The sequence below is a fragment of the Notothenia rossii genome, assembly GCF_949606895.1.
Source record: "Notothenia rossii genome assembly, chromosome: 1".
Classification (NCBI taxonomy): Eukaryota; Metazoa; Chordata; class Actinopteri; order Perciformes; family Nototheniidae; genus Notothenia; species Notothenia rossii.
In genome coordinates, this window is record NC_136912.1 from 8,720,447 (window position 1) to 8,734,862 (window position 14,416).

At 39.9% G+C, this 14,416-nt stretch overlaps 2 protein-coding genes across 2 annotated transcripts in view; one reads left to right on the forward strand and one right to left on the reverse strand.

The window, feature by feature from the left end:
• Positions 1-14,416, forward strand: part of ppp3r1b (protein phosphatase 3 (formerly 2B), regulatory s1ubunit B, alpha isoform, b) — a 36,710-nt gene that overhangs the window by 13,669 nt on the left and 8,625 nt on the right. Inside the window, exon 3 of the mRNA XM_079663547.1 lies at positions 13,808-13,984. Coding sequence (XP_079519673.1) covers positions 13,808-13,984 — 177 coding nt within the window. The remainder of the gene's footprint in view (positions 1-13,807; positions 13,985-14,416) is intronic.
• Positions 370-11,962, reverse strand: LOC307044872 (uncharacterized protein). Its single transcript, XM_079690296.1, has 5 exons — positions 11,916-11,962; positions 9,490-11,132; positions 7,329-7,434; positions 1,486-3,113; positions 370-1,384 (listed from the first exon to the last, which is right to left on the reverse strand). Exons 2-5 carry the CDS (start codon positions 11,122-11,124, stop codon positions 1,322-1,324), a joined length of 3,432 nt encoding a protein of 1,143 aa, XP_079546422.1. The 5' UTR covers positions 11,125-11,132; positions 11,916-11,962; the 3' UTR covers positions 370-1,321.

The following is a 14,416-nucleotide window of genomic DNA, read 5'->3' on the forward strand; positions in this document are numbered from 1 at the left end:
ACCCCTTTTACACTGTACAAAATACCCATTAACATCTGGCTTTTTATACTTTTTTTTAATAACAGGGATTTAGACCATGATTATAATTATGAAACATAACATACAAAACAAATATGCTCTCATTACTGATCATCGTAAAAAACATTTATTAAAAAAAAAAAAAAACAGATAAAAAACCCCACTAATTATTAAGTCTTTGATGTCTTTCCACTGTTTGAACAATCACCATATTGGTTTAAGGAATTTAAAAGACGGTCTGAATAAGTAACAGATATAAGAAAATAAATAATTCATCGGAACATTTTCACTTTCAACAAACCCTGCTTCGATGTTGTGTTTGTGATGTTGAACGTCGTTCAACGTGCACCACATAAAAACAGAAACGCATACTTAGCAATGGGAAAGGAGTCTATCGATTATGTTAGTAGCTGTTCTTGTACAAAAAACACATTTTGGTTCAAAAAGAGTACACAAGGATGAGGGTGGCACAGGCCAGTAAACATAGAAAATGTAAATGAATTACATTTGTAAAAGGAATTGATTTCTACCCAACCGACAGACCTTAAACATACACACAATGTGTCTAAAACGAATCCCACTGAAACACAACTTTTGTCACCCTCTTTCACCAATTTCTTTTTTCTTCAAGGCTCCTTGAAACAATATGCTGCCATCCTAGCCAGTGTGCATGAGCAGAGACTCTTTTCTTGCTCTATTGCTATGCTCCTGGTCTATTTGTGCTGCAGCTGCTCTGCTGTTGTAGTTCTGACTAAGCAGTTGCTCAAGCAGCTTTACACTTGTATTAAACCACTCTTGCTTTGTTCACAAGTAACCAACGGTTTCGCCGAATCAACGAGGACTGAAATATTAAAGATCACAACATTAAACTATTACAGAATCAAAATACTACAAAAAATAAAACAGATTTTTTTTTGTCTCATCAACCACCTTACCAATATTCACAAATCCCCCCCAAAAATTGGCCACAGTAATCAACTGAATAGGAAATATTGTCAGTATCTGTTCTATTAATCAACTCTGATACATTTCAATGCATAATAATGACACACACTGTACTCTGCAGACATTATAGGCAAAAAATAGGCCTTAATCTTAAATGAAGCTTTATGAAACATTCAGCAACATATTGTCTGTAGCTATACATCAAGATATTTTTGCAGCGTTTCTTTTTTCCACTCCCACTGTGGTACATTTTTGTCTCTGGGTGGTAGGGTGATGCGGTTGTCATTTTCACACAAAGAAGGTTTTGGGTTTGAACTCGCCAGCGAAAACTTGCTTTTCTGTGTGGAGATTCCCTATTTCAGCGGCAGCTTACATTTTCCTTTGTTCCCCGGATTCTCTTGATCTTCGGCAATCTGAAAACCTATAAAGAAAAAAAATGTTTTTCCACGGAATTAAATAGATATTCTCGTCATTACATCACTATAGTCTGTGCAATGGATAACGTGTAATACGGATTCTCACCTTGACCGGCGTAGAGATGACAAGAGGCGCTGAGTTTGTACCGCCGTAATTACAGTCGGGGCTGAAGTATGGGTAGAGTTTCTCAGTGAAGGAGCAGCCAGTAAAGGAGTAGATAAGAGCTGCAGCATCTACGTCATAAAAGGAGACCAGACCCTCCTCATAATCCACAAACACCCCCACCTTCTGAGGCTCAGACTTCAGTGAGAGAAGGACTGAAGGATCATCAAGAGCTTCGTACTCATTGACATTTGTCAACCATATAGTCCAGTAACCGCACTGAGGGCCCAGTGTGATATCTCCCTTCCTGTTGATCGACTCTCTGGCCACTCCTAAATCCCACTCGGTCTTTCCTTTAACTTGAACCTCAAAGTAAAATCTGCCTGAAGAGAAACTCTGCTTTCCTAAAACACAATTACAGTAAGAAAATCTCTCTGGGTTGTTTGGGAGATTCTTCGTTACATCACCATGACTCACTTGTTTCCCATCATCAGACAGGATGAGTTCAGGATGTGCTGTATCAGGATCAAGAGTCACATCCACTGCGTACCTCTGGACCCTCTTCAGTTCAGCTTCAAGCTGCTTCTTCATCTCTTTACCGAGTGTCTCCTCCAGCTGAACCACAGCTCTCACCACAGTCCCCTCATGTGATGAATGGACGCTGACCTTTGTCCAGTCTTTGGTTTGTGGAGCAACTTTCAAGGATGGAAAGCTTTGTAGAAGATCAAGGTGGTCTTCAGAGTGTGAGAGACGCTCCATCAGAGTGCTTCTCTTCTGCAGCTCAGAGATTTCCTGTTTTAGGTCTTTGATAAAACCTTCAGCCTGTTTTTCAGTTTTTTTCTGCTTATCTTTGACCGTATCCATCAGTTTGTTCAGTCCTCTCTCAACAGACTCCATCAGAGCAGTGAAGACCTGAACACCTTCTACTATCTCTCTGTCTGCTTCTTTTTCACTGAGGTCCACTGAGTGTTTGATCTCCTGAATTTTCCGTTGTCTCTTTTGGATCATCTGCTGAATTTGAACATCAAGTGCTGCCTTCTCCCCTTCATATCCTTCTTTGAGAGGAACCACATCATGCATCTTGTGGTCTGAAACAGTGCAGAGCATGCAGACACATGTCTGGTCGGTCTTACAGAACAGCTCCAGAGGTTTATCGTGCTTCGGACACATCCTGTCTTCCAGGTTCTCCACAGGGTCGATCAGCTGATGTCTTTTCAGGCTTGAAGCTGTCAGATGAGGCTCCAGGTGAGTCTCACAGTAGGAGGTCAGACACACCAGGCAGGACTTCAGGGCCTTCAGTTTGGTTTCAGTGCAGACGTCACAGGGAACTTCCCCTGGTTTGAAGACTTGTTGCTCTGAGCTGATGCTGGCTTTCTGTTGAGCCGACTGTCTGAACTGAGCGACCATCTCAGAGATGAAAGTATTAACGTGCAGCTCAGGTCTTGTGTAGAACTCTTTTTTACACATGGGACACTGGTACCTGTCACTTCTATCCCAGTGTTCAGTGATGCAGGTTTTACAGAAGTTGTGTCCACATGATGTTGTGACTGGATCAGTGAACACATCCAGACAGATCGAGCAGAGGAACTGATCTTCAGCTTGCAGATAGTTTGCAGCAGCCATATCTACACCTGTAGTGTGAAAGAATAGACAAAACAACAAAGCATGTTTTTATCATTTGTTTAAAAAGAAACAAGCATAACTAATGTTCTTTTTAAAAATAAACTTAGGCAGAGTTATATTGAATCATACCTTCTTTTTTTTTTATTTGCTCAATGCCAGGCTGTAAGCAACTGGAACATTTTAAGGCTGGAGCCACACGAGGACGATAACGCAAACGGGCCGCAATCGTTATCAAAAAAGTCTTCCGTCCACACGCAACAGGCACCAGAAACGTGTCCGTTCACACCAAGCCCCCTGGAAGTGCGCCGGACTCAGATGAAAATATTCGTGGTGGCCAAACGGCGGTACTACACTTCCGTTTAGTTGCCAGCCCCGGAAACACTTTTCCCCATTGACTTACATGGGGAAAGAATGGTCTGTAAATCGTTGGATAATTTTTTTTAAACTAAATAAACTACCCAGTATGAACACTTGCATAGCTCTTATTAAAAACATTCGTTCCTCAAGTTGTAAAAATGTGCTAATAACGTTATTCTAAGTTATTTCCCTCTGCATTATGAAAGGGGCATCTAAACCACGGGACCGCGCCGCCCGGCACATTCATGTGATGTGACGTGTTCAGCACTACATGAGTTTTACCTTTACCCATGGATCCACAATAAGAACGGACCCATATCGCCTTACTGCCATCCCACGAAGCTGTAATAATGGATATATTACACATGTTTGCTGTAGTTGATCATTTAAAAAATATTATACTACATGGGCTGTATGATGTAAATCTTGTATTAAATAAAGTTAATATTACCAACGTAGATTAACGTCCCTGTAGCTTCTTATTGCACTTGCAATATACCATTAAAGGAGTTGAACGTTGCTGTTTGCTATTACTATAATACCACGCAGGGATAAGCCAGAGTTTACAACCTTTGCATGTGGGCACAACACGTTTTGACCCAGATTACTTAGCTATACCATATGATATCGCCCGAGGAAGTCGTCATACTTATACATGTATAAATAAAGATATATGTGTCAAAGCTCTAATCAAATTAACAGTTGTATTAATTATACTTAAAATGAGAAAAAAAAAACCGAAAATCACATTGTCTGATTTTTAAAGGATTTATTTGCAAATTATGGTGGAAAATAAGTATTTGGTCAATAACAAAAGTTCATCTCAATACTTTGTTATATACCCTTTGTTGGCAATGACAGAGGTCAAACGTTTTCTGTAAGTCTTCACAAGGTTTTCACACACTGTTGCTGGTATTTTGGCCCATTCCTCCATGCAGATCTCCTCTAGAGCAGTGATGTTTTGGGGCTGTCGCTGGGCAACACAGACTTTCCACTCCCTCCAAAGATTTTCTATGGGGTTGAGATCTGGAGACTGGCTAGGCCACTCCAGGACCTTGAAATGCTTCTTACGAAGCCACTCCTTCGTTGCCCGGGCGGTGTGTTTGAGATCATTGCCATGCTGAAAGACCCAGCCACGTTTCATCTTCAATGCCCTTGCTGATGGAAGGAGGTTGTCACTCAAAATCTCACGATACATGGCCCCATTCATTCTTTCCTTTACACGGATCAGTCGTCCTGGTCCCTTTGCAGAAAAACAGCCCCAAAGCATGATGTTTCCACCCCCATGTTTCACAGTAGGTATGGTGTTCTTTGGATGCAACTCAGCATTCTTTCTCCTCCAAACACCTCTAGTTGAGTTTTTACCAAAAAGTTATATTTTGGTTTCATCTGTCCATATGACATTCTCCCAATCCTCTTCTGGATCATCTAAATGCTCTCTAGCAAACTTCAGACGGGCCTGGACATGTACTGGCTTAAGCAGGGGGACACGTCTGGCACTGCAGGATTTGAGTCCCTGGCGGCGTAGTGTGTTTCTGATGGTAGCCTTTGTTACTTTGGTCCCAGCTCTCTGCAAGTCATTGACTAGGTCCCCCCGTGTGCTTCTGGGATTTTTGCTCACCGTTCTTGTTTCTCATTTTGACCCCACGAGGTGAGGTCTTGCGTGGAGCCCCAGATCGAGGGAGATTATCAGTGGTCTTGTATGTCTTCCATTTTCTAATAATTGCTCCCACAGTTGATTTCTTCACACCAAGCTGCTTACCTATTGCAGATTCAGTCTTCCCAGCCTGGTGCAGGTCTACAATTTTGTTTCTGGTGTCCTTTGACAGCTCTTTGGTCTTGGCCATAGTGGAGTTTGGAGTGTGACTGTTTGAGGTTGTGGACAGGTGTCTTTTATACTGATAACGAGTTCAAACAGGTGCCATTAATACAGTTAACAAGTGGAGGACAGAGGAGGCTCTTAAATAAGAAGTTACAGGTCTGTGAGAGCCAGAAATCTTGTTTGTTTGTCGGTGACCAAATACTTATTTTCCACCATAATTTGCAAATAAATTCTTTAAAAATCAGACAATGTGATTTTCTGGATTTTTTTTTCTTGTCATTTTGTCTCTCATAGTTGAGGTATAGCTAGGATGAAAATTACAGGCCTCTCTCAAATCTTTTTAAGTGGGAGAACTTGCACAATTGGTTGCTGACTAAATACTTTTTTGCCCCACTGTATATAGCCTGTGTTGTATATTTATACACACAAATTAACAACCTTGTGTGTGTCAAATAACAAGTTATATTTTAGTGTTGTTTTATGCTTATCCACATTTTTATTTCAGAGCACAGGAGAATGCTGGCCACAACATAGAGCGCAACAGTGAAGCTGGCAATGCTGAACAAAACCATCACTAGATCGTGTAAAATCAGCGTAATATAAAGCACATAACGATTGATGTGTACCAACATTAGCATAATTACTAATGGCTCAGACGTTACACTAGCTAGCCGCCAGCTGCTAACTGCCACGGCCGCCTCGTTATTAGCTAATATGAAATCCATCATAACTATCCACAATGCGCGGTGCTGTTACTAGGGATGCAAGAAACTGACCATGATCAAAATCGAAAATCGGACAGCCCTGGTGAATAATAATCGATTATTTGACGCCCCTCCCCCCGCGAGAAAAAAAAAAGAAACTCTTGCATTTGACCTCATTTGCACTTGGCAGTTTGAAGTAGTTCCACGAGTTCAACTACAACAAAGTGCATTCAGAACAAAGCCACGGTGCTTTAAAACTGCATAAACATCTAGGCCAGTAGGCCTACAACAAAATAGTGTAAATAAAGACTGTAACAGTCAGGCCTTCAACAACAACAAATGCACCTATAAGTTTGGTAACCTAACGTGTTGTTGTGATGACGTAATCAAAACGCGGCGAAAAGCACGGCGCGCGACCATGCTCGCCGCTGGCTCAGAGCAAACATGTCTGCCGCTTGGAGATATTTCAAAATATCAGAGAGAGAGGCGCGGATTGCGATTTGTAAAACGTGTTCAGCTGACATTTCTCGAGGGGGTGTAACTGCAAAGACTTTCACCACTTCGGGATTACTCCACCACTTGAAATCAGAACACCCGGACAAATATGCAGAGTATGATCAACGTAACCCTGTTATCTGACATTCGGTGATATTTTTTCGGTGCTAAAACCCTTTCGGCCGAAAGGGCCTTTTTAACCATTTTCGGCCGATAATTTTCGGTGGCCGAATATTCGGTGCATCCCTACTTAATATGCATCCGTGGTTCACACGAGACCGCTCGAAAGCGCTGGAGACGCTGTAGTACATATGCCAGGCCTGTAAGTGGCGCTGTAGTCCAGCCACAAAAGCAGCGAAGAAGACTTCCCTTGCATGGTTGTCATGGTTGCCCTTCGGTTTATTCTCCACTGTTGACGCTCTGGCTCTTTTTATATTTAAGAATAGCACTGATAACCAAAAGCTGTGCTTCATGACAACATTTTTTATTTCCCTTTTCCTGCTTCGTATGAAGAGCTTCCCGCCGGTTTTCCTGGGGACAACTTTTATGTGAAACCATTGGACAAAATCTAGGAGGTAGGAAAGCAGGAGTGAAGCTAAACTCCCAACCTCAAAGATTCAGTTGAAGGTTAAAAGTCCAGAAAACGGACACGGAGAGATTGTGAAAGAAGCTAGCAGAAGCTTTTAAAGTGGGCTACTGTATAGTTACCCTGAGGACAGATAGCCGTAGTTATCTTGTTCACACTTTCCAAAGTATTACATTAAGAGTGGAGCCTTCACCTGAGTAGAGCTAAAGTTTAGTGTTAATCTTGCTTGTTGAAAGTGTAAATATAATCAGCTACTCACCAGTGTTTGACAGAAACTCTGCTGTTGTTGAGAAGGACCTGATGAATTCAGTTTGTATTTTCTTTGAGAGAAACAAAGACTTGCCTCGACTTCGGTGTGGCTGCCTCTCTGAAATACTTCACTTTCATTTCTGGAGTGTGACGTTGTAGCCCTCCTCTTTCCTGGATTTCTCTACCCCTTCCTGCCGGTCTTCAGAGTATTGTATTCTTCTTGTTAGGACATGATTTTGGTGACTCACAATAATTCGCCTGGCTTAGCATGAGGTGTGTGTGGTATGTGCCAAATTCATTTATTGAGTAAACGTTTTGAGGGGTAGCACAGAGCTCTGTAGAGTGTGATATTAGCAGACCAAACAAATAACTGGACAATTGTAAAAAGGGCACATCGATATAAGTAAGGATGTCATGAGAACTGATTCTTCTGTACCAAGTTGATTCCAAAATCCCCAAAACGTAGTGGTACTTGTTTTTATAAAGCACTGCAGGTACCAGAGGAGGGCTTGCATTGAGTTACACTATTATACATCAAAGCTCTCTTCATTCACAATGAGTATTGGAGCAAAAGTAGGATATTAAAAAGGGAATGGTGACATGAACTTCCTAACAACAGCTCTATCTTTTTGAAGTTATATTTTCTGTCGTATCATATCACCTAATGAGAATTGTGGTATTTTACTGCCATTTGAATTGACTACTAAGATAAGATAAGATGGTTCTTTATTAGACGTACTAGATGTCTGGTGTTGTGATGCGCCTGGTAAGCAAACAATTATAAAATGTAATTAAACACATTTTTAGGATTAATCCAAAATATAAACTGTTATTGTATCACGTCAAAGATCCACTCGGTTTTTATCTCCATCAGAAACATTTTGACGTAGTTATACCGCGACTATTTTTATACTGTTCAACAAGTAAGGACAAATTCAAAAAATAAAGTATGGTCATTGTTGGACTATTACATAGAGCACCATTTTAAACAACTTTTGTCCTTGGTCAACATGAGAGGTTATCCTGTACATGTGTAACAAACTGTCTGCTCATATATCAGGGTTTGGTTTGCAGTACAGTGACTCCATGCTTATCTCTCCTTTGTGTTGTGCTCCATCCAGTGGACACTCTGCACCATAACACCAGGAAGTGTTGTACATGGACGCTGGTGCTACTGAAGTACAACCAGCTAATAGATTGATAATGGATCAAATAAAAACAGCATTATTTTAAAAATATCTTTAAATTAAATATTTAAATGTTTGCTTGTTTACATAAAATAATATAACGCTACCCTGCTTACTTTGATTTACACTTCACATTTGATTGTGTTGTCTTTGCCTTTTAACCAATGAAACTTGATATAAATGAACACATATTTGTCGTCTTGATATTTATGTCTTGTCTGCTTTAAACTTTGAGGTAAAAAAACAAACTTTTATATAAGAAGGAAAACATTTGAGCATTTTAAGTTAAAAGGTGAAACTCATTTGAACAAATAAAAATGCTGAAAGGTCAGATTCATAATTAAATCAAGGATTTTGTATTTGTTTAATATTGACATAAATCACATAGCAATAACTTTGTTATCTTATTATCATCATAGCTATTAACAGCAAGTTTTATTTTATTTTACAATCACATATTTACAGATTTTTTTAGACAGATGTTACCATTGATTGAATGACTGAACAACTTCTAATACAAAATAGAACATTCTGTTGGCATCTTTTCTATTGATGTGCTTTGTCCGTTAACTTTTAATGTTGATACAACGATGAAGAATACTTTATTCTGTACACAATACAAGCTTGTAAAATGCCTTACTGTTAATATGAGCCCTATTTCTTGCAATATTAAGCATTTGATTTGGCTGGATGTCAAATAGAAAAATTATCAAAAACTAGGATTTTGGTTTTTTTTCCAAGAAGAGCTGCAAACAGCAGCTTGACATATTTGACGTTATTAGAAAACAGTGACTTCTTCTGGAAGATATTTACAGTGTTGAGTAATAGGATACATGTCATAAAATATGACGTGTGAAAAAAATGTTGCCAGAATAAACAGATTCTGTAGAAAATAAGATGGAAGTTATACAGTTTTGACACTAAATATGTTTGTTTATTACCTTGAATGGAAATAAATCAATATAGGATAAGTGATTAGTTTACTCTGACAGGAGAGATGATCAGAGGTGCAGAGTTTTTACCACCATCATTAAGACCAGGACTGAAGAGTGGGTAGAGTTTCTCAGTGAAGCAGCAGCCAGTGAAGGAGTAGATCAGAGCTGCAGCATCTACGTCATAAAAGGAGACCAGACCCTCCTCATAATCCACAAACACCCCCACCTTCTGAGGCTCAGACTTCAGAGAGAGAAGGACTGACGGATCATCATGAGCTTTGTACTCATTTCCATTTCTCAGCCATATAGTCCAGTTACCCCACTGAGGGCTCAGTGAGATATCTCCCTTCCTGTTGATCGACTCTCTGGCCACTCCTAAAGTCCACTGGGTCTTTCCTTGAACTTGAACCTCAAAGTAAAATCTGCTTGAAGAGAAACTCTGCTTTCCTAAAACACAAATACAATCAGAAAATCTCTCTGGGTTGTCTGGGAGATTCTTCTTAACACCACCATACCTCATTTGTTTTCCATCATCAGACAGGATTAGTTGAGTATGTGCTGTATCAGGATCAAGAGTCACATCCACTGCGTACCTCTGGACCCTCTTCAGATCAGCTTCAAGCTGCTTCTTCATCTCTTTACTGAAAGTCTCCTCCAGCTGAACCACAGCTCTCACCACAGTTCCCTCATGTGATGAATGGATGCTGACCTCTGTCCAGTCCTTGGTGGGTGGAGCAACTTTAAGGGACATGAATCTTTGGAGAAGATGGAGGTGGTCTTCAGAGTGTGTGCCCTGCTCCACCTCAGAGCTTCTCTTCTTCAGCTCAGAGATTTCCTGTTCCAGCTCTTTGATGAAATCTTCCGCCTGGTTTTCTGTAGTTTTCTGCTTCTCTTTGATCGTGTTGATGAGATTGGCCTGGCCTCTCTCAACAGAGTTCTTCAGAGCAGTGAAGACCTGAACACCTTCTGCTATCTCTCTGTCTGCTTCTTCCTGACTGAGGTCCACTGAGTGTTTGATCTCCTCAATCTTCAGTTGTCTCTTCTGGATCATTTGCTGAATGTCTGTCTCAAGCTCAGCCTTCTCCCCTTCATATCCTTCTTTCAGAGGAACCACATCATGCATCTTGTGGTCTGAAACATGGCAGAGCATACAGACACATGTCTGTTCGGTCTTACAGAACAGCTCCAGAGGTTTATCGTGCTTCAGACACATCCTGTCTTCCAGGTTCTCCACAGGGTCGATCAGCTGATGTCTTTTCAGGACTGACTTTGTCAGATGAGGCTCCAGGTGAGTCTCACAGTAGGAGGTCAGACACACCAGGCAGGACTTCAGGGCCTTCAGTTTGGTTTCAGTGCAGACGTCACAGGGAACTTCTCCTGGTTTGAAGACTTGTTGCTCTGAGCTGCTGCTGCTGCTGGCTCTCTGTTGAGCCGACTGTTGAGCCGTCTGTCTGAAGTGAGCTACCATCCCAGAGATGAAAGTGTTGACTTTCAAATCTGGTCTTGTATTAAAAGCCTCTTGACACATGGGACACTGGCACCTGTCACTTATATCCCAGTGTTCAGTGATGCAGTCTTTACAGAAGTTGTGTCCACATTGTAAAGCGACTGGATCAGTGAACACATCCAGACAGATGGAGCAGAGGAACTGATCTTCAGATGGTGTACAACTAGCTGCAGCCATATCTTCACCTGTAGTGTGGAAGAAAGAACAGTTTCTTTAAAATACAGTTACAGAAAAATAAAGAAATGGGATTGATATTGGACAGTCAATTTTGAATTTTATGTTTTGACTTGCAATAAGCCAAGCTTGAGCAACCGTTCAAGACTTAATAAGTTCAAGATAGCTACCATGGCTAAACGGCTATGAATGTTTCTTTATCCTGTTTAGACTACGGCTGGACGATATGGATAATATAGAAAATCACAACATTTTTACACAATAACATTTTTGATGGATAATCAAACAAAGCAAATGGTTTGAACAGTCTGGAAGTTTAAGAAAGTTACATCACTTTACTGTCATGCAGCCTTTAAAACCAGGATACTACAGTTATGCAATTTTACTACTTCTGACAAATCTGACACTATATCTACTCTAATATCCAGATGATGATATAATATTGATAACTACCTTCGCCCTAGTGTAGACCAACTTATAGTAAAGAATAACACTGATAACAAAGCTCTCAGTACTTTGTGACACACCTTGCTTCACATTTAAACCTCAAACTGGTTATTTGGTGGTGAGCTTTTAATATGACACACCTAACAAAAAAGAGTAAGCAGTATGTAGGAAGTAAACAGTAAACAGTAATAATGGCAGGAAACCAGGAATGAGGATAAACTCCAAACCGCAGAGTTTCAGTTACAGGTTAGTTCAATCCAGAGGGCTGAACCGTAGGCCTGAGGACAAACAACACCATACTTGTATCATATTTAGTTGACAGTGTAAATATAATCAGATGTACTCACCAGTGTTTGACAGAGACTCTGCTGTGTTGTTGAGAAAGATCTGATGAACTCAGTTTGTATTTTCTTTAGACAGAAACGGAGACTAGTCTCGACTGCAGTGTAGCTGCCTCTCTGACTAACTTAACTTTAATTTCCTGAGTGTGAAGTGTAAGCTCTCCTCTTTCCACTGTAGCTGGTTGTGTTCCCTCCCTCTGATTCACACAGGTGTTGGGAAATACCAGCGACTCTTCAGGTTAAAATGGAGCAAAGTTGGTGCTAACAGTGGAGAGAGTGAGATATGTGAAAAGGTTTTTCTTTATTATGTTGAAACTGTCTCAGCTATACTTTAACCAGAACAGTTTATTTCATTGGAACCTCTCCTCATTGATACCATATCTGTGGCAGGACTGGTGTATTATTTAGCATGAATTTGTATCTAGATGTGTGTAATAAAACTGTGTTTATAAAAAGAGGAGTTAATTCTACTTCTTACAGTGCAATGAACTTTCTTTAAAGGATTTTCTTTAAAAAAAAACAACGCTTTAAATTAGTTGAGAAACTGGCAAAGATTAGCTGGGGTCTCTTTGTTGAGATTTTTTCTTAGGTTGTTTATATTTCATGTCCTTGTATAAGTGATTATCCTCACTTGAAGGTTTGTTGACTCATGTATTTGTTTGCTTTTGAGTGAGAAGTAACTTTTGTCTCATCATTTCTGAGTCTTGTCTTGTGATCCATCTAGTGGTCGTTCTGTGTCATGACATCAGTTAGTTGTGACCATGGAGGCCTGTTGTTGCTGCAGGGAGAAGTGTAGAAGAGGAAGGCTGTCAGATCTCAAACGTTCAGAATTAAAATTATTTATGTTTTACTGTACTTACAAACCAATCACTCTCAGATTACTTTCAGAGAGAACATATAAAGTTTAAGTTATAATTGTTGTCAGTCTTGTTACCTGCAAGAAGAAACACTGCAGTAGAGGAAGTAGAGTGGAAATGTACTGCTCCTAGTTTTAATTTGTGATTATAACTTCAATTACAAATGGTTTATGTCTTTGATTTTAAGAATTTTTATTACACATTTGTTATCGTGTAGTATTGTTTGAATGTAGTCATTTTTATATTTTATATATTTGTTATTATAATATTTCTTAGTGGAAACCAAAGGAATTTGAAAAACAAAATGTAATAACAGTAAAATGGTAAAGAATGAAAACAAATATTTATATTTAACAATACAAAGACAAGGCAAAAGCAAAGGATAACGGACTAGTTCATCACATTAAGTTGCTTTGTTGTTATGGCCATCAGCTGTAAAGAGGAAAGGGCTCCTAAAAACTGCAGGAAAGGAGACCAGGTTTTATTTAAAGGCATTTTATTGTCTTTTAATAATAGTTTTGAACGCCACTTGTTTTCTGATAGCTTTTAGCAATAAGCTGTGTGATGTTTTGTATCGCCTTGGGCCAAACTTCTTTAAATGTTTGATTATATTAAAGGACAGGATATATCTCCGTGAACTACCAGGTTACCAACACAATGCGTCCCCCAGCTCTTTGGTTATCAGCAGAGTGATTGGTGATGAAAGAGGCGTCACATGACCCGGTGTTAGGGCTTAGAGCGTGGCACTAGGAGGTCCAGTAGCATAAGGTCCAACTTATCTGAGACCAGTAGCTCTGAACAACCATGGCCAGTAGGAACAAGAAACCAGGTACGTTTGAGAGAAATGCCTTTACAGAAAGAGGATGGAATACAGGTGGATAACAGGTGTTCTAACTCCTCCTGTGTGCTTAAGTTCACAGGTTTTAAGTTTCGCCAAAACATGCTCATATTTGTCCAAATCTCCTCCTGTTATCCGAAGACTTTGTCTGTTTTAGCGGCTGTTAATAACTCTCTCTCTCTTTGTCTTTGTTTTCATTTCAGTTGATGCCGATGAGATTAAGAGGCTAGGAAAGAGATTTAAGAAACTCGACCTAGATAACTCCGGCTCCCTGAGTGTGGAGGAGTTCATGTCCTTACCAGAGCTCCAGCAGAACCCCCTCGTGCAGCGAGTCATCGACATATTCGACACCGATGGAAACGGAGAAGTCGACTTTAAAGGTAAATTAATCATGAAACTGTTTCCCTACTCCCTCTGATATTCCCTTTGTTTTTAAAATGAAAATGTGTTAACAGTATCCTTTCTCAGTGTCCTCAAAATGACACGTTGTTAAAGATGCAGTCTGTCTGCTCCTGACTGTCCTCTGATTGAAATGCAATGCAATGGGCTGGCAAACAGTAAAGTTAAATGCATCAATCTGGTGCACTTTGAGCACAAAATGAATTTATGGATACAGCTCTCAAAACTCAGATGAAAGGGAGCTGTATACTTTTCAATAATCCAAACATCTTTAGAATATGATTACAACCAATAACAAATAATTTAAACTAGTTTATTCTCATCTTATGTTACCTAGTTAGCATTCTTTCTTTTTATTTATGCATATTTTACTAATCACTCCCCTTTCAAACATTTTTTTTTTTTTTACTGTC